General features: G+C 41.6%; 1 protein-coding gene across 18 annotated transcripts in view; it reads right to left on the bottom strand.

Moving 5' to 3' along the window:
- The window catches only part of neb (nebulin), a 330,990-nt gene that overhangs the window by 168,354 nt on the left and 141,800 nt on the right, over window positions 1-20,836 (bottom strand). For all 18 annotated transcript variants that reach the window (XM_070875301.1, XM_070875303.1, XM_070875304.1 and 15 more), the window contains 12 exons: window positions 20,252-20,455; window positions 17,670-17,774; window positions 17,479-17,586; window positions 17,013-17,324; window positions 13,497-13,700; window positions 13,303-13,407; window positions 7,590-7,697; window positions 7,132-7,443; window positions 3,514-3,717; window positions 1,401-1,505; window positions 1,207-1,314; window positions 771-1,082 (listed from right to left, as the gene is read on the bottom strand). In XM_070875301.1, coding sequence (XP_070731402.1) covers window positions 771-1,082; window positions 1,207-1,314; window positions 1,401-1,505; window positions 3,514-3,717; window positions 7,132-7,443; window positions 7,590-7,697; window positions 13,303-13,407; window positions 13,497-13,700; window positions 17,013-17,324; window positions 17,479-17,586; window positions 17,670-17,774; window positions 20,252-20,455 — 2,187 coding nt within the window. The remainder of the gene's footprint in view (window positions 1-770; window positions 1,083-1,206; window positions 1,315-1,400; window positions 1,506-3,513; window positions 3,718-7,131; window positions 7,444-7,589; window positions 7,698-13,302; window positions 13,408-13,496; window positions 13,701-17,012; window positions 17,325-17,478; window positions 17,587-17,669; window positions 17,775-20,251; window positions 20,456-20,836) is intronic.

Below are 20,836 nucleotides of genomic sequence, written 5' to 3'. Positions count from 1 at the left end.
GCAAGCCATTTGGGCCCTGCAGCGTAATTAAGGACAAAACAGGGTCATTCACATCAATACATCACGCCCTCGCATTCCTGTCATGGTAGTCACATTGTGACTGACGCCTGCTCTCAAAAATTTCTTTCATAGTAGGGTGTATAAGGGATAACCTGGTTTTGAGCGTCCTTTTCATTAGCAGCTCTGCGGGTGGAACCCCTGTGAGCAAGTGTGGTCGGGATCTATTGGCCAACAGGAGGAGTGATAAGCGGCTTTGTAGGGAACCCCCTTGGATTCTGAGCATCCCCTGTTTGATCCCAATAAGACTTTGGGGGGGAGGTGATGTCATGTATTCAACTATCATTGTAACTCATGTATAAGCTGACCTAAGTTGTACACCTTGAGAACACTGACCACAAGGGGCGAACTTGTAGGAGACACTCCTAACCTGGACTTTAAGATATAAAAGGGGAAGCTCCACCCACCTTCATCACTTGAGGCCTTGGCAATAAAGGTAGCTGGTCACAGAGTGACCTTCTCTCAAGTATGGTCCTTGTGTGCATTTATACTGTATGGTAAGGACATATCAGTGACTATGTTGGCATTCATTTCCAAACAGTGGTTGATAGTCCATTATAACATATTTTTAGATCTATTTTTTGAGTTCCATGTTTTCCTTAAATCAATTGCAAGTGTGTTTTTTTTATCTTTTGTTACATGTTATCAAACTACTTGATAAGTTAGCTTTTTTTTAAATGCTGTATGGAGAAAAAAAAATGGGAAATACTCACATCACTCTGCAACTGATAGGCCTTCTTTGCCTGGATCACATCGTTCTGGTCTGGCAGACAGGTCCACTGGTGCAGGTAATGTCTGTAGTTAATGTCGCTGACCAGGGTCTGGCATTTCTTGGCCAACAGGATGTCCAGCATGTCGACTGGTATGTTGAACTTGGTCTTACTTTTCTCAAAGTCCTTCTTGTACTCCCTGTCGCTCTGAATCTTGGCTACATGCATGGACCAGACCATTTTGGGATCATCCTCAATGCTGCGGCATCCAACATGGTGGCCAAGTTGCTTATTGTAGGCTGCTTTGTACTTGTACTGATTGTGAGGAAAGAAGAGAACTTTACTGTAATCCATTTTTATTGAGCTATCAGCAATGATTTTAACATCTGTCTTGCAAATAGAATTAGCAAAGTCAGCGCAGGTTGCAGACAATTCTCACCATGCTTGCTATGTCTCTGGAGGCTTTTGCTGCCTTAATTGAAATGGCATCAGCTCGCAGGTCATAACCTTTTCGCTTGGCATCCTCCCATGCTTGGCAGTACAGTTTCTAAATGGACAAAGGCACATATGATTTATGCTTCTGATAAATTGGTAGAATCAAATCTCAGTCTTTTTAGTCACAGAGATCAATACCTGACTGATGTTGACAGAATTGCTTTTAGCCAGAATAATTTCGGGGGTGTCTGGCATAACATGAATCTTGGTTTTATCGGCATCCCAAGCTTCTGTGTATAATCGCTGCAAAAAAGGAACGAGACAGAGGATTATATTTTCTTAGCATCAGTGCAACAGCTTTAGTTTTTGCCAAGGATCTGAGGATTTTGCAGATGTTTGGTAAACAGTTTGGGGACAGAATGTTTCTTCGGTGACTGACGGAAGAGAAATTTCACCCATACTCTTCCAGAGTGCAATGTGCAATTCAATGTTCAAGATTTGAAGATTCAAGCTGAGAGGAAGGTGAAAGTCACTTGATACACATTTGAGTATAACTATAATATCTTAAAGGTCATGGAATGATATGCATTCCTCTTGCCATGCTTACCTGCTGTGTCCCGATTTTGTCATGCCTGTGTGACACTAAATAACACCTCAGGTAATGCCTAGTTGGCAACGTTTGGATTACTCATCTACTAGCATTACACTGCAGGACGTCCCAACAGTAGGTAGCGTTGCTTCACCCCGTCTCTTCATCTCCCAGTTGATCTGGACTCGACAATAGCCCCAATCCAATCCGTATCTTTCTTGGCAGCCTTGTCAATTAGCCCCGACACTCAGTCTCATCTTGTTCACCACTGCAAACTCTAAAACTCACTGTGCTGTGTTGGCCTCTCTCTCTTTCTATCCTGCCCCAACTGCAGCTCTGTCCCTTCCTGCTGTACTACTACTTTAAAAAAAATTATGAGGCTCTTTGAGCCCCATTCTCAGCTCTGTCTCACCGACGCACTGAAAAATGTTTAAACCCCGTTCTGTCCCCTCTGTTGCTCTGTCTTACACCCAGCTCTACTCCATCTCAGCCTTGAACTTCCTTTTTTTTTTAACCCTACCAACTAAGTTTTCTCTTCTCAGCCCTTCTGCTTCCATCCTGACATCCCACTCTCTTTCTTTGGCCACCGTGGGCACTTAAAACTGTTTCCCTCCACTTGCTCAGTCCTGGCCTGCCAATTTATGCATTGCTGCAATTGAATTTATTTGAGGGCATAAGTATCATAACAGATTCCTATGGGATCTCTGCCGCCGACACTACTGAAGTTTTCAGGGTCAAGGAAGGTACTTACAGATGAACAGTTTTGGGCACGTGTTGGGCACCTGCACATTAAGGAAGATGCAAACTGCAGTAGTTTGCCTTGTATGGGGAAGGTCCCAGGAAAGATGATGTTTTGCTTCCTCGCAGCCCCCTGACAAAGGGGCTAATAATAAAAAAAGCTCCAGCTCAGACACTGTCCTGGGGTGGCTCCCACTTCTGCTAACTTTGTGGCTAGTACAACAACTTTCACTGGGTGTACACATTGCCAAGGAATACTCAGAGACATTATGAGGCTGGGGATATGGGAACTTCTAATGTTAAAAGTTCCTACCTGTAGCTCTACCCTTTTCTGAACCACTGTCCCTGCAAGAGGCAGGTGGAGGGTGCATCCTTTACAAGGTCCTGTGTTATTTAAGAGAATTGCATAGAATTTACAGCATAGTAACAGGTATTCGTCCCAACTTGTCCATGCCAGTTTTTATGCTCCACACAAGCCTCCTCCCACCCTACTTCATCTAACCCCATCAGCATATTCTTTCATTCCTTTCTCCCTCATGTATTTACCTGGCTGCCCCTTAAGTGCATCTCCAAACTAAGGCTGGAACCCAGTATATCTGGGTCCTGGCCTAATTTGTAGCAGTTCTGGCGTACTCTCATCAGTGTCAGAAGGGCCATTGATTTTGCTTACAAATATTGATGTTACATTTCCTGAAATCTCACATGCATTGAAATTAAGCTGTTGGATAACATTATAGGAATTTAAAAAAAAATATAGCAATAGATTAGAGCCTCCATTAAAACAGCAGGCAACGGGATTTCAGAATAATGCATTAAGTATTTTGTATAATTTATCCCACAATTTCAAAGACTTAATGTTAAAATTATATGTATATTCATGATTGTTATCACCATAAAGATTTTTAAAAAATCAATCTATTCTGAGAAAAACGCTGAAATGAAAAAGAAACTATGCCTTTGTCAGTAATCTAAGACGTTACTTACTTTTTTGAGATTCTGGGCATTGTTCTTGGCTAAAACCAGCTCCAGAGAATCAAGAATGCTTGTAAACGGAAGCTTGTTAGGGGGCTGACGATAATTCTTTTCGCTCAGGATCTCTCCAGCTTTCTTCGCCTTCAGAACATCCAGTGAACCAGCAGGACTCCATCCAACACCACGAAGCCATTCTAAATCTGCTTTGTATGCGTTCTGGGGTCACAAGAATTGTTTCATTTAGGATGGTGAGGAGAAACAAACTTGCGGGCAGTTGAAGGAGAACTAGGCACAAATTTAAAGCTGTGAGTTCAAACTGTCTGTGATGAACGCGCAGTCCAAAGTAACCTCAACTGCGTTAGTAATAAGTGTCAGTCCTATAACAATTACTCACTCTGGCTTCTAACTGTGCAAGCAATTTTTCATACTTTATTTCCTTAGCTGATACATCACGAATGGCTAAAAATTATTGCTGGCAATATTACCAGATGTGACCATTTCTCTGTCCATTATTTTAATGGAGTGCAAGAACATTTGAATCTGACAACCAAAGTTATGGCTTGCAACTCAATCTCTTTATTGTGTTCAACCAAGTCTTTGACACATGCAATGTCTCTCAGCAGTAGATATACAGAGAAAATAAACTATACTACCCCATTTTTCCCCTGGGTAAAGATGTAACCTTAGTTGATTCTTTTACATAAGAACATAAGAACAGAAAAAATAGGAGCAGGAGTAGGCCATAAGGCCCCTCGAGCCTGCTCCGCCATTCAATAAGATCATGGCTGATCTGATCATGGACTCAGCTCCACTTCCCTGCTCACTCCCCATAGTCCCTCAACCCCATCGCTCAAGAAACTGCCTATTTTGGTCTTAAATTTATTTAATGTCCCAGCTTCCACAGCTCTCTGAGGCAGTGAATTCCACAGATTCACAACCCTCTGAGAGAAGAAATTTCTCCTCATCTGAGTTCTAAATGGGCGGTCCCTTATTCTAAGATCATGCCCTCTAGTTCTAGTCTCCCCCACCAGTGGCAACATCCTCGCTGCATCTACCCCGTCAAGCCCCCTCATAATCTTATACGTTTCTGTAAGATCATCTCTCATTCTTCTTAATTCCAATGAGTAGAGGCCCAACCTACTCAACCTTTCCTCATGTCAACCCCCTCATCCCCGGGATCAACCTAGTGAACCTTCTCTGAACTGCCTCCAAAGCAAGTATATCCTTTCGTAAATATGAAAACCAAAACTGCACGCAGTCTTCCAGGTGTGGCCTCACCAATACCTGTACAGTTGTAACAAGACTGCCCTGCTTTTATACTCCATCCCCTTTGCAATAAAGGCCAAGATTCCATTGGCCTTCCTGATCACTTGTTGTACCTGCATAGTATCCTTTTGTGTTTCATGCACAAGTACTCCCAGGTCTCGCTGTACTGCAGCACTTTGCAATCTTTCTCCATTTAAATAATAACTTGCTCTTTGATTTTTTTTCTGCCAAAGTGCATGACCTCACACTTTCCAACATTATACTCCATCTGACAAATTCTTGCCCACTCAGTTAGCCTGTCTATGTCCTCCTGCAGCCTCTTTATGTCCTCCTCACACATTGCCCTTCCTCCCATCTTTGTATCGTCAGTAAGCTTGGCTACGTTACATTCAGTCCCCTCTTCCAAGTCGTTAATATAGATTGTAAATAGTTGGGGTCCCAGCACTGATCCCTGCGGTACCCCACTCGTTACTGATTGCCAACCAGAAAATGAACCATTTATCCTGACTCTCTGTTTTCTGTTTGTCAGCCAATCTTCTATCCATACTAATATATTACCCCCAACCCAGTGAACTTTTATCTTGTGCAGTAACCTTTTATGTGGCACCTTGTCAAATGCCTTCTGGAAGTCCAAATACACCACACCTACTGGTTCCTCTTTATCCACCCTGTTCGTTACATCCTCAAAGAATTCCAGCAAGTTTGCTAAACATGACTTCCCCTTCATAAATCCATGCTGACTTTGCCTGACCAAATTTTGCTTTTCCAAATGTCCTGTTACTGCTTCTTTAATAATGGACTCCAACATTTTCCCAGATGTTAGGCTAACTGGTCTATAGTTTCCTGCTTTTTGTCTGCCTCCTTTTTTGAATAGGGGCGTTACATTTGCAGTGATCCTGACTCTCTCTACAAATTGTTAAGGAAAACTCAAGATCTTTATAGATCTCTAGTCATGCACACTGGCCTTGTTGATTTATTATGGCATTGTATTTATGGCATACAGGGTACTAGTGTTATTGTGAACAAGACCGCAAGAAATGGGAAAGTTCCGACAAACTTCTAGATGGTCAATATATCATCTTGGCATATATGTAATCATCTTGTCCCTATTGCCCTACTTCCTATCTCAAGACTGTCTTGGCTATCTTGTTTCACAATATGGCGACAAAAAGAAGTCAACAGGCCTGAATCACACATCCTACACTTCCAGCAGAAGCAAAGCAGCACAGTCAGCTAAATTATATCTTGACATTTTATACCCTAAAGTATCCTGGGAATGAACAACTTTAGCCATTTCATTATATTTAGCTAAAGTACATATCCACAAGCCATTTGTAAGTAAAAAGAAAGCAAAAACCTCAATTAAGACAAATCCTCATCCTACCTATGTATGCATGTCTAGTGTATATCACAGGATTAGAATAAACAAGTTAGCACTTGGGTTAAAAGAAGCAGATCGAAGAATATCAAATTAGCATTTTAAGCATTGGTTCACTAATATCACCAAATGTAATGTCTACCGTTGTTAGAATCATAGAAAAGGCTTTTAAGATGATGAAGGGAATAGATTGTGTTTGGATTGATAGCTTGTTCCAATTAAATAGGTTAGGGAGGACCAGGAATGCATAATTTTAAGTTGTATAAGTCCAGATCTAGGTTAAATGTCAGGAGGTGGTTCTTTCCCCGAGAATAGTGGATCTCTGGAACAGGCTGCCCTCTCGTGAGGTGGACGCAGATTTGCTGAATTCCTTCAAGTGAGAGCTGGACCTGTTTCTGGCTGGGGTGGAGATCACCTCATGCAAAAGTTGGGTGCTGCATAGAATTATCAGGGCCAGAGTGATTTCCTGATGAAGTGTGCAGAACTAAAAGCTAGGAGTCGAGTTCAGCTGAGATAATGAAACAAGCTATTGTGCCAACAAGCACTCGGCCTTTTGAATAATAAGCAAGAAATGCTTATCTTCTTGATTAAGGATGACGTGGTGGACATGCCCAAAAGACATGATAAAGGAGCAATAGCTTTAACTGGAACAAAAAACTGTAACTTGCATTTTTCTCCTAATTTTTATATTGAAGGTGAGTTTATCATCCTGAAGATATAGAAAACACAATACACATTTTGATAAGTTCATATATCAATACTAACACAACTGATATCCAGCATAATTAAAGCAGATTTGTGAATTTATCACCAATGAGAATACAATTCCGCGCCAATCTTCACAATTCTGTCTTTCATACAATGCCAATTGAACCAAATCCATATCCTTGTAAACCTTTGATTACAAAGAATGGTATTCCCTAAATTTTCTGATCTACTTCGTCAGAATTCTAAATGGAATTGCCCATTTTTAGGAAGGTACTCACATCACTCTGCAACTCATAGGCCTTCTTTGCCTGGATCACATCGTTCTGGTCTGGCAGACAGGTCCACTGGTGCAGGTAACGTCTATAGTCAATGTCGCTGACCAGGGTCTGGCATTTCTTGGCCAACAGGATGTCCAGCATGTCGGCTGGTATGTTGAACTTGGTCTTACTTTTCTCAAAGTCCTTCTTGTACTCCCTGTCGCTCTGAATCTTGGCTACATGCATGGACCAGACCATTTTGGGATCATCCTTAATGCTACGGCATCCAACATGGTGGCCAAGCTGCTTGCGGTAGGCCGTTTTGTATTTGTACTAAAACAGGGATCAAGGAAATGACGTTACATTCAGTCATCAAGTTTAACTCGGTGTAACTATGGTTTGAAAATCCTAGGTAAGTGTACAGTTCACGCCATTTTTAATATGGATTTCTCTGCTTCAAAATAAACAGTTCCACTTACATCACTGGCAATATCTCTGGATGCTCTTGCTGCCTTAATTGAGATGGCGTCAGCATGCACGTTATGGCCCTTCTTCTTTGCCATCTCCATATCAAGTTTGTACAGTTTCTATGGGGAAGAAATAACATTGTCACTGTCAGGTTCAAAACAAAAGTGGATTCCTTTTGCAGTCTTAATCTCATCAGCAGCGGAGGGAAAAATCTATTAGCTTTCTGGTGGCTGAATGTGGAGATCCCATTGCACATTGCAGGGACGAAGGCATTGACGAGGTTGCAGTGAGCGCTGCTGGCACCTGCATAGGTGCCCTTCTAAGGCAAAGCAGCCCATAACTGCTCCACCATAAATGCTCCCCCGCCCCCCACCCCACACTCCCATGCTCATCCCCAGCCAAAGATCATAGAAGAAAAAGATCTTCAGCCCGAACAAGATCCATTTGGAGGACAAGGAAGGTAATTGACTACCTTCCGTCACAGAACCTCCGTGGCCTCATCGGAACTGACACCTACTCTCAGCAGAGAATAACTCTGCTAAGGGCTTATATGGATGCACCAGAAGGAATTCTCAGGACAGTCCAGAAACTCCCTAGCTCATGCCTGGTTGACGTGGAAGGGTTCTCCACTCCGCACCGCGCGCCCCCCCCCCCACTCCCCACCCTCACTCCCCGCCACACTGGAAAATTGCTGCAGCTAATAAATGGGGCAGAATCCCAATTCCACTGAGATTCAGCTCCATCATCCAACCCCAATTCAGAGATTCAGTCAGATTCCTCCTTGGCCCAGATTGAAATGTTGGGGGCTGAGCGTGTTCAGCTTCGATATTTTAATTACTCTCATGGGTGAGTTCAAAATTTCTCATGGCCTCGAGGGTATCTTCACTGGCCTTGGTATCAAGGTAAAATATTGGTCATGTACTTCTAAAACAGAAAAAGTAAATGGCTATGATCTATGTGCTGAGCTATTATTTTGTATTTAACCTTTATATATGCAGTATTTTTTTATTTTTCTGATCCTTCCAACTGTGGCAGCTAGTTAGCCAAACCTATCTCTAAAGGTTTCAACTGGCTTCCAGACTTGAACTGGCTTGACTCAAATACTCTCCAACCTGTATTGTAAGGGGAATAGATAGGCGTTTCTGCGGCCGCAACCGAGACTCCAGGATGGTATGTTGCCTCCCTGGTGCAAGGGTCAAGGATGTCTCAGAGCGGGTGCAGGACATTCTAAAAAGGGAGGGAGAACAGCCAGTTGTCGTGGTGCACATTGGTACCAACGACATAGATAAAAAAAAGGGATGAGGTCCTATGAATTTAAGGAGCTAGGAGCTAAATTAAAATGTAGGACCTCAAAAGTAGTAATCTCGGGATTGCGACCAGTGCCACGTGCTAGTCAGAGTAGGAATCGCAGGATAGTGCAGATGAATATGTGGCTTGAGCAGTGGTGCAGCAGGGAGGGATTCAAATTCCTGGGGCATTGGAACAGGTTCTGGGGGAGGTGGGACCAGTACAAACCGGACAGTCTGCACCTGGGCAGGACTGGAACCAATGTCCTAGGGGGAGTGTTTGCTAGTGCTGTTGTGGAGGAGTTAAACTAATATGGCAGGGGGATGGGAACCAATGCAGGGAGACAGAGGGAAACAAAAAGGAGACAAAAGCAAAAGACAGAAAGGAGATGAGTAAAAGTGAGAGCAGAGAAACCCAAGGCAAAAAACAAAAAGGGCCACTGAATATAAAGGGGCTGCAGGAGGGGTCAAAACTAAAAATCATGGTTTAAAAACTAGGATTAAAACACTCTACCTAAATGCACGCAACATTCGAAATAAAGTAAATGAGTTGACGGCACAAATCATTACAAATGAGTATGATTTGGTGGCCATTACAGAAACATGGTTGCAGGGTAGCCAAGACTGGGAATAAAACATACAGGGGTATCTGACAATTCAGAAAGATAGACAAGAAGGGAAAGGAGGTGTGGTAGCTCTGTTAATAAAGGATGATATCAGGGCAGTTGTGAGAGATGATATTGGTTCAAATGAACAAAATGTTGAATCATTGTGGGTGGAGATTAGAGATAGTAAGGGGAAAAAGTCACTGGTGTGCGTAGTTTATAGGCCCCCAAATAGTAACTTCACGGTGGGGCGGGCAATAATCAAGGGAATAATGGAGGCATGTGAAAAAGGAACGGCAGTAGTCATGGGGGATTTTAACCTACATATCGATTGGTCAACTCAAATCGCACGGGGTAGCCTGGAGGAGGAATTCATAGAATGCATACGGGATTGTTTCTTAGAACAGTATGTAACAGAACCTACAAGGAAGAAAGCTATCTTAGATCTGGTCCTGTGTAATGAGACAGGAAAAATAAACGATCTCCTAGTAAAAGATCCTCTCGGAATGAGTGATCACAGTATGGTTGAATTTGTAATACAGATTGAGGATGAGGAGGTTGTGTCAGAAACGAGCGTACTATGCTTAAACAAAGGGGACTACAGTGGGATGAGGGCAGAGATGGCTAAAGTAGACTGGAAACACAGACTAAACGGTGGCACAATTGAGGAACAGTGGAGGACTTTGAAGGAGCTCTTTCATAGTGCGCAACAAAAATATATTCCAGTGAAAAAGAAGAGCGGGAAGAGAAGGGATAACCAGCCGTGGATAACCAAGGAAATAAAGGAGAGTATCAAATCAAAGACCAATGCGTATAAGGTGGCCAAGGTTAGTGGGAAACTAGAGGATTGGGAATATTTTAAACAACAGCAAAGAATGACTAAAAAAGCAATAAAGAAAGGAAAGATAGATTACGAAAGTAAACTTGCGCAAAACATAAAAACAGATAGTAAAAGCTTTTACAGATATATAAAACGGAAAAGAGTGACTAAAGTAAATGTTGGTCCCTTAGAAGATGAGAAGGGGGATTTAATAATGGGAAATGTGGAAATGGCTGAGCCCTTAAACAATTATTTTGCTTCGGTCTTCACAGTGGAAGACACAAAAACCATGCCAAAAATTGCTGGTCACAGGAATGTGGGAAGGGAGGACCTTGAGATAATCACTATCACTCGGGGGGTAGTGCTGGACAGGCTAATGGGACTCCAGGTAGACAAGTCCCCTGGTCCTGATGAAATGCATCCCAGGGTATTAAAATAGATGGCGGAAGTTATAGCAGATGCATTCGTTATAATCTACCAAAATTCTCTGGACTCTGGGGAGGTACCAGCAGATTTGAAAGCAGCTAATGTAATGCCTCTGTTTAAAAAAGAGGGCAGACAAAAAGCAGGTAACTATAGGCCAGTTAGTTTAACATCTGTAGTGGGGAAAATGCTTGAAACTATCATTAAGGAAGAAATAGCGGGACATCTAGATAGGAATAGTGCAAACAAGCAGATGCAGCATGGATTCGTGAAGGGGAAATCATGTTTAACTAATTTACTGGAATTCTTTGAGGATATAACGAGCATGGTGGATAGAGGTGTACCGATGGATGTGGTGTATTTAGATTTCCAAAAGGCATTCGATAAGGTGCCACACAAAAGGTTACTGCAGAAGATAGAGGTACGCGGAGTCAGAGGAAATGTATTAGCATGGATAGAGAATTGGCTGGCGAACAGAAAGCAGAGTGTCGGGATAAATGGGTCCTTTTCGGGTTGGAAATCGGTGGTTCGTGGTGTGCCACAGGGATCAGTGCTGGGACCACAACTGTTTACAATATACATAGATGACCTGGAAGAGGGGACAGAGTGTAGTGTAACAAAATTTGCAGATGACATAAAGATTAGTGGGAAAGCGGGTTGTGTAGAGGACACAGAGAGACTGCAAAGAGATTTGGATAGGTTAAGCGAATGGGCTAAGGTTTGGCAGATGGAATACAATGTCGGAAAATGTGAGGTCATCCACCTTGGGAAAAAAAACAGTAAAAGGGAATATTATTTGAATGGGGAGAAATTACAACATGCTGAGGTGCAGAGGGACCTGGGGGTCCTTGTGCATGAATCCTAAAAAGTTAGTTTGCAGGTGCAGCATGTAATCAGGAAGGCGAATGGAATGTTGGCCTTCATTGCGAGAGGGATGGAGTACAAAAGCAGGGAGGTCCTGCTGCAACTGTATAGGGTATTGGTAAGGCCGCACCTGGAGTACTGCGTGCAGTTTTGGTCACCTTACTTAAGGAAGGATATACTGGCTTTGGAGGGGGTACAGAGACGATTCACTAGGCTGATTCCGGAGATGAGGGGGTTACCTTATGATGATAGATTGAGTAGACTGGGTCTTTACTCGTTGGAGTTCAGAAGGATGAGGGGTGATCTTATAGAAACATTTAAAATCATGAAAGGGATAGACAAGATAGAGGCAGAGAGGTTGTTTCCACTAGTAAGGGAGACTAGAACTAGGGGGCACAGCCTCAAAATACGGGGGAGCCAATTTAAAACCGAGTTGAGAAGGAATTTCTTCTCCCAGAGGGTTGTGAATCTGTGGAATTCTCTGCCCAAGGAAGCAGTTGAGGCTAGCTCATTGAATGTATTCAAGTCACAGATAGATAGATTTTTAACCAATAAGGGAATTAAGGGTTACGGGGAGCGGGCGGGTAAGTGGAGCTGAGTCTACGGCCAGATCTGCCATGATCTTATTGAATGACGGAGCAGGCTCGAAGGGCTAGATGGCCTACTGCTGTTCCTAATTCTTATGTTCTTATGTTCTGTATTGGATTTCAATAGGCATCATTTAAACTCAAAAGTAATTTTTGTTTTGTTTGAATGTGACTAATCTCCTCCCTCAACTTTTCTGTAGCTTTGGAGACAACTGAATAAACCTCAGGTACATTTGTGTCAGTTTAGGCCGGGGAAGTGATTCTGACTGCAGCTGAGTTTTAAACTCTTCGGTCAAGATTTTTGTTGTATTTCAGGTGGTTCTGAGCTGGGCAACGGCGTACAATTGGGTAGGAATGTGCAATAGCAAATCCCTGCTCATGAAAGCGTCCTTTGCAATTTTCTGCTTGAAGTGATGGTAACAGCCGAGTGACCCTAACCATATATGAGAGGGAAAAGGGAAATGCCATGCAAATTATGTCATGATGTCAAATTTTACAACTTTAGTATCTCATTTACACATCAGACTAGCAATACTGGTATAAAACAGGCATCCAGCATTGCTAATTGCTCACCGTTTTCCCCACCCCTCCCCAGGGAGTAGAAATGAGAAAGAGTGATTGACTCTTCCATCCACGTGATTTTTGCGGCCCTACTAGAAGTCTGACCCATTCCACTGCAGCCAATGCCCAAAGCCTCCAGTAGCCATTTTCCACATCCCCACATCACACACGCAGGACTGGCTCCTGTTACAGGTAGGAACACTGCCGGAAGCCTACCTGAGAATTGCTAATGAGGTTTTTTGCAGTAGGTGCGGGTTGCAGGGCCGGCAGAAAGGCCGCTCCACCACAGGTCTAGCAGCAGAGCTACCACCAACATTCAGGTCGTTATGCTTTTTGACGGAGGTGAAGAGACTGCTACCAAACAAAGGCAAGGCAAATATACTACATTTTTGTCACAATGTTTTTTCAAGTTTCAGGTCCTCTCAAAGGCAATTAGCGATGGGCAATAAATGCTGGCCTTGTCAGGGATGTCCACATCCCAGGAACAAATAAAAGCAAAAGGTGCTTTGTATCCTGCATGTGAAATAAAAGACAACGCTGCGAGCAAGTATCATTTCAAAATGGCTTCACATGCTTACCTCACTGCAGCTGATTTGGTTCTGTCTTGCTAATATTATCTCTGGAGTATCTGGCATGACATGAATTTTGGTTTTGTCCGCTTCCCAGGCTTCGATGTATGCACGCTGCAGAAAAATTATAGACACAAAGATTGGCGTTTTGATGGGCAACATTCAAAGCAATATTTTCCAATTAACCAAAAAAGTAATCCAACCTTGTTCATAATCTGTGCATTAGTCTTTGCCAGAGTCAAATCCATGGAGTCAGACAGGCTGGTGAACTTTAGCGTCGCTGGGTGCTGGCGGTACTTGCTCTCACTCAGGATCTCTCCAGCTTTTTTGGCTTTAACCACATCTAGCGATCCAAGAGGAGACCATCCGACACCCTTTAACCAATCAAGGTCTGCTTTGTATAGATTCTGGAAAACAATGAAAAATCCTTACTGCTAACTTGGTGTTTATCATTGGTACAGCTCAGATGCTATAAAATAACGTGTTTATCCAGTAACAAAATCTAAATCATCAATGCAACTGAGATCAATAATAATCTGACCATAGAACAGATCATTATAAAAAAAACGATTATAGACCTCATTGTTTTGATAATGAAAGACTTGTATTTGTATAACACCTTATCACATTTCTGAAAGCATTGAATTACTTTGAAATGCGGTGATTGTTGTTTTGTCAGCAAGTGTGACAGGCAATTTTGGATGCAGCAAGACAAATGGTCAGCTAATATGTTTTTGATGATGATAGTTAACATAGAAACATAGAAACATAGAAGGAAGCAAAGTTGGCCAGGACTTTGAGTACTTCCTGCTATTCTTTGATTAGCACCATGGGATCACTGATATCCACCTAAACAGACAAATGGGGCCTCGGTTTAATGTCTCATCATAAAGATGGCACTCCCTCAATATTCTACTGGACTATCAGCCCAGGTTAATTGCTCAGGTTACAGCGCGTTGCTCAAACAACACAACCTTCTGATTTAGAGAAGAGGGTGCAACTGAGTCCAGGTGGCACTAATCTATAGATCTCTCATCTATTTTTTTAATTGCAATATTTTACACAACCATAGTATAGTTCATGATTTAGACACTTTTATTTTAAATATGTATAATCAGAAATAATCCTATTTATCCTGTAAACCAGATAATATTTTCAAGCGAAGGTCAAAAGGTGATTCTTCTTTAAATAAAATGAAATATAAACTTGGGGGCTATAATTATAAAAGGAGGAATCTGAATCTGGAGTACAAAAGCAGGGAGGTCCTGCTGCAACTGTACAGGGTATTGGTGAGGCCGCACCTGGAGTAGTGCGTGCAGTTTTGGTCAACTTACTTAAGGAAGGATATACTGGCTTTGGAGGGGGTACAGAGACGATTCACTCGGCTGATTCCGGAGATGAGGGGGTTACCTTATGATGATAGATTGAGTAGACAGGGTCTTTACTCGTTGGAGTTCAGAAGGATGAGAGGTGATCTTATAGAAACATTAAAAATAATGAAAGGGATAGACAAGATAGAGGCAGAGAAGTTGTTTCCACTGGTAGGGGAGACTAGAACTAGGGGGCACAGCCTCAAAATACGGGGGAGCCAATTTAAAACCGAGTTGAGAAGGAATTTCTTCTCCCAGAGGGTTGTGAATCTGTGGAATTCTCTGCCCAAGGAAGCAGTTGAGGCTAGCTCATTGAATGTATTCAAATCACAGATAGATAGATTTTTAACCAATAAGGGAATTAAGGGTTACGGGGAGCAGGCGGGTAAGTGGAGCTGAGTCCACAGCCAGATCAGCCATGATCTTGTTGAATGGCGGAGCAGGCTTGAGGGGCTAGATGGCCTACTCCTGTTCCTAATTCTTATGTTCTTATGTTCTTATGTAATTCATATTTGCAACAGTTTATTTCACTTACATAGTGACCAGAGGGAAATATACCTGCAATAGTGCAGCACTGGTTATAGGATTTCAGTAACATTTTGAACACAAAAAGCTGAATATAATGCCGCAGAATTTGTGGTGAGCGGCGAAGCGATGGTGATCACTGCTGACCTCGAAGAAAGCTGCTCACAAAGATCTTGCGATCTCTGTGGCGAAAACTTGAACTTTCTCGATGTTAAATTGATTGTAGCACTGTCAAAAGGGAATCCCTACTGTAGAAAAGCAGTGATGTCATCTAGATGTCTAAGCAGCCAATGACATTAAAGAATTCTCACAGACAGCAAACCAAGAAATAAAAAACACTGATTATCTATTTACTTTTAAAACATTTTAAAAAGAGCAAAATAAAGATGGGGCACACACATAGGTTTAAGGTAGAAGCTGAAACATCATAAACAAACTTTAAAAATATTAAAAAATATATTTTTACTATTTTAAATATCGAGTAATTTTCTATCATAATGGAGAAATTTAACATTCTACAAATATAACATTTGTTTTTCAGGGCCAGAACGGTTGTTCAGCAGTCAATACACCGTTAAAACCCTAGTTACACCTATTACAACAAAGCCTAACTTTGTATGGGGTGTTTAACAGCAATATTACAATGGAAAAGCTTACGTTTTCGTCAGTTCAACTGATTTCACTGATTGCTGGCTCTGGGCCATTCCACAGAGCAGCCTGTGGCGGAGCAGGGAATAACTGACCACAACTTCACTATTTCCGCGTTTAGCTGCGCATGCGCTAAATCCTGAAGATACGGTCAGTTTCAAAGGGGTAATAACGACAAACGCAAAATCCGGGCCATTATGATTTGTCCATAGAGTATTAAGAAAGTAAATTTAAGGCATCAGACATGTCCACATCATATTGCTTGCATTAAAAAAAGTTAACTTACACCTATTTTATTCTGAAATTGTCAAACAGTAACATTTTCTTTTTATTCTAAGAATGGTCTGTTTTTGAGAAACAAAAACTATGTGGATTGTTGGTTATAGCATAATCTACATTGCCTGTAAATTCATATACTCAACGACTGGTCAGGATCTGAAATGCAGTGCCTGATAGGGTCATGGAAACTGATTCAATGGTAGCTTTCTAAAGGGAAATGGATAAATACTTGAAGGAGAAAAAATTGCAGGGATGTGGGAAAAGAGCGGGGGAGTGGGACTAACTGGATTGCTCTTTGAACTAGCCAGCTCAAGCTTGATATGCCAAAAGGCCTCCTTCTGTGCTGTACTATTCTATGATTCTATGATATATTAATATTAAAATGAATGATGATCCAGGATTACTAAATCAGAATTCTGAACTTACCACTAATAAGAATCCAATTTGGCTCAAACCTCAGCAAACCTATCTTTGATACAATATTCAATTGAACCGAATCTGTGCTCCTTGATTAAAAGGAGGGCTATTGCCAAGGTTTGCTGAAACACCACTCAAGACTTTCAAATTAACTTTCACATTTTCAGGAAGCACTCCAATCACTCTGTAAATGATATACTTTCCATGTCTGTATCACATCATTTTGGTCTGGCAGACATGTCCACTGGTGTGAACATGTCTGCAATCTATGTCACTGACCGGGGTCTGGCATTTCTTGGTCAACGCCAATGAGAACACAACTTGGCTTAAATTTTCACCTTTCTATCTCTGATAAATGGCCAACTGGACCAAATCCAAACCCTTGTAAATTTGTGAGGAAAAAGAATGTTACCGCCAAATTTGCTGACCAACTTCGTAAGAATTCTAAATGGAATTTCCCATTTTTAGGAAGGTACTCACATCACTCTGCAACTCATAGGCCTTCTTTGCCTGGATCACATCGTTCTGGTCTGGCAGACAGGTCCACTGGTGAAGATATCTTCTGTAGTCAATGTCGCTGACCAGGGTCTGGCATTTCTTGGCCAACAGGATGTCCAGCATGTCGACTGGTATGTTGAACTTGGTCTTACTTTTCTCAAAGTCCTTCTTGTACTCCCTGTCGCTCTGAATCTTGGCTACATGCATGGACCAGACCATTTTGGGATCGTCCTTAATGCTGCGGCATCCAACATGGTGGCCAAGCTGCTTGCGGTAGGCCGTTTTGTACTTGTACTATTAAATTAAAATAATTGTCAGTGCCAGTTTATACATATTAATTTTTTTTTTAATAAAAATTAGTACAATCGAAGTGAAAGAAAAATCTATACTAATGTTCAAAAAATCTATTTAAATCTATTTAAAATAAAGTAATAAAAAAATCACTTACATCACTGGCAATATCTCTTGACGCTTTAGCAGCCTTAATGGAGATGGCGTCAGCACGTAAGTCATATCCTTTTTTCTTTGATTCTTCTAGTGCAAGCCGATATTGTTTCTAGACATCAAAATTATAAATAAGTACAGTATTCACACATGTGATATTGTTTGCTCTTTTAAAAAACAATTAGACATACTTACTTCACTATAATTTATTTTGTTTTGGCTTGCCAACACAATCTCCGGTGTGTCTGGCATGATGTGGAGATTAAGCTTGTCCTTCTCCCATGCTTGCGTGTATAAATGCTGCAAAGAAATGTTTTTTAAAAAGTGTTAATGCAGTGATCCGGAGAACACCATTCATAAGTAAACTAGTAATTCAATTATTCATGTGACATATTTTGCACACATAGTTAATGGATATTTCCTCTGCTCCAAGTGCTAAAGTGGTGTATGCAGGAGGGAATAATTATGTAGATAACTGGAGGGCTTTCTGAGATAGAAGAAACTCGCACAGGAAAGATGGTCTGCATTTTGCCAGATGGTAAGTCAACAACAATAATAACTTGCATTTATATACCATCTTTAACATGGTAAAACATCCCAAGGTGCGTCACAGAAGCGTTACCAAACAAAATTTGACACAGAGCCACATAAAGAGTTATTAGGACAGGTGACCAAAAGCTTGGTCAAAGAGGTAAATTTTAAGGAGCCTCTTAAAGGAGCAAAGAGAGGCGGAGAGGTTTAGGGAGGGAATTCCAGTGTTTAGGGCCTAGGCAGCTGAAGGCACAGCCACCAATAGTGGGACGATGAAAATCAGGGATGCGCAAGAGGCCAGAATTCACGGAGCGCAGAGATCTCAGAGATTTGTAGGGCTGGAGGAGATTACAGAGATTGGGAGGGCTGAAGTCATGGAGTGATTTGAAAACTGATGAGAATTTTAAAATTGAAGCGTTGTTTAACCGGGAGCCAATGTAGGTCAATGAGCACAGGGGTGAAGGGTGAACTGAACTTGGTGCAAGTTAGAACATGAGCAGCAGAGTTTTGGATTACTTCAAGTTTATAGAGGGTAGACCTGGGAGGCTGGCCTGGAATGCATTAGAATAGTCAAGTCTAGAGGTAACAAAAGCATGGATGAGGGTTTGAGTAGCAGATAAGCTGAGGCAGGGGCAGATTCGGGTGATGTTACGGAGGTGGAAATAGGCAGTCTTAGTGATGGCACGGATATATGGTCGGAAGCTCATGTCGAGGTCAAACATGGCACCAAGGTTGCGAACGGTCTGGTTGAGCCTTAGACAATTGCCAGGGAGAGGGATGGATTTGGTGGCAAGGGAACAGAGGGATGGATTTGGTGGCAGGAAACGAAAACTGTGGCTTCCACCTTCCCAATATTTCGGTGGTGGAAATTTCTGCTCATGCATGGATGTCAGACAAGCTGTCTGACAATTTAGAGACAGTGGTGGGGTCGAGAGATGTGGTGGCACAAACATGAAAAGAATAGTGGGAGTAATTAAAGCTGCGGTTTGAGGGGGTGGAGGAGAGGGGAGGAGACAATACGTGCAGCAATATACAATATAGCTAATAGGTATGACTGATCAAAAGATAGGAGCTATTATTGTGCAGAACAAGGAAAGAAATGTAAATATAATTTTTCATTCAATTCTTTCTTATATTCAGAACAGCAGAGGCAACAACAACAACAACAACCAAGCATATATTACAAGTTTGGGCCTAAAGCTCACGGAAATCACAGGGGCACCTTGAAAGGTTATACTGGGACAGCAGTGGGCAACCCCTGAGCGTTCCTATGGCCCAATGCATGAATCAACTGTTTATTACCAACATTTGCTGTTTTTACAGCATATATCAGAATCACTGGTTCAACACCTGCTTGAGCTCCAAGTAAATATACTGCCTGAAAAAAGGATTGCACCAGTCAAGGAAATAGTATGTGAAGCTCCCTTGCTGTTAGAATGCCATCTGGTGCATTAGGACTTCAGTGTTGTTCTTTGTCTCAGTTCTGTTGTTCCACAAAGAAAATGGTGGCATCATCCCATCATGGACCCAACTTATTTCAAAGGACAGGCAATGTTTTATCATGCTAATTATGCAAAATACAATCAGATGTATTTTCTTAAAAGAATGAAATCAATGTAATTGGAAAATTTATTCCGATCCTGTTTATACAACATAGGATTACATTGGATATATAGCATGCAGCATATCTGTGTCGTATATCCTATGTAATCCCTTGTAGTACAGAAACACACCATTCGGCCCAACCAGTCCATTCCGGCGATTATGTTCCCCTCGAGCAACATGAACAAATTATTGATTTGAGATGTAGTTTTGTGACCAAAGTAAGATCAGTCATAGCAACCAAAGTAAGATCAGTCATAGCAACCAAGTGCAGCAAAAGGCCTTATCATAAATTATCCGAAGCCCGCCCAAGAACTTTACATCTGCCGGTGATGTTAGCATGATTCATGCAGCTTTATTTTGGTGGGTTTTTATTTGATTGAGTTATTTACACTATTTTTAGGCAGTTTGGTTTGGTCACAGAAATGTCTTGGTTTTTTTGTTCCCCGTTGGAAATTATGGAACCTAATCCTAGCTGATGTAATTTATACTTTTATTGTTCTCGGACTCCTATGATTAGTCAGTAGAAGTCCATGAGTGGATCGGTTATAAAAAAAAAGGTCCTGTTACAAGGTGTAGATCATAAATAACATTTGAAAGCATAACCTGCATACAATAATACAGGCAACTAACAAGCACTATACCTTGTTGAGAGTGTGTGAATTAACCTTTGCCAGGGCCAAAGGCATGGAGTCAATCAAACTGGTGAACTTGAAAGTGCTAGGGGGCTGACGGTAATTTTTCTCACTAAGAATATTTCCAGCCTTCTTGACCTTTTCAACCTCCAGAGATCCGTTTGGGGCCCAGCCGATGCCTTTCAGCCATTGAAGATCAGCCTTGTATTGGATCTGTTTTACACAAATAAAATAATCTTAAGATTATACAGTAAAATTTTCCCAGTGAAGTTGATTGCGGACATTTTCTGTCTTTGCCCAGTCTTCAAAACTTAACTCAAGGACAAAACACTCCAGATGATGGAAATGTGAAATAAAAACAGAAAATGCTGGAAATACTCAGCAGGTCAGGCAGCATCTGTGGAGAGAGAAACTTAACTCATCTGAATTGCTTCAAAGATTATCTTTCAGAATTCGAAGTTTTTATTTAACAATGATTTTGCAATTTCCAGTATTTGAAGATGAGTAATAGTATGGAGAAAAGTATATGGAGACTTAATTGAAGTGTATGAAATTATGAGGAGCCTAGTTAGAAAGGACCAGAAGCACCTATTT

The sequence above is a fragment of the Pristiophorus japonicus genome, chromosome 3 (genome assembly GCF_044704955.1).
Source record: "Pristiophorus japonicus isolate sPriJap1 chromosome 3, sPriJap1.hap1, whole genome shotgun sequence".
NCBI lineage: Eukaryota > Metazoa > Chordata > Chondrichthyes > Pristiophoridae > Pristiophorus > Pristiophorus japonicus.
Note: the sequence above shows the minus strand (reverse complement) of the source record. Positions and strands in the feature narration are given on the sequence as shown.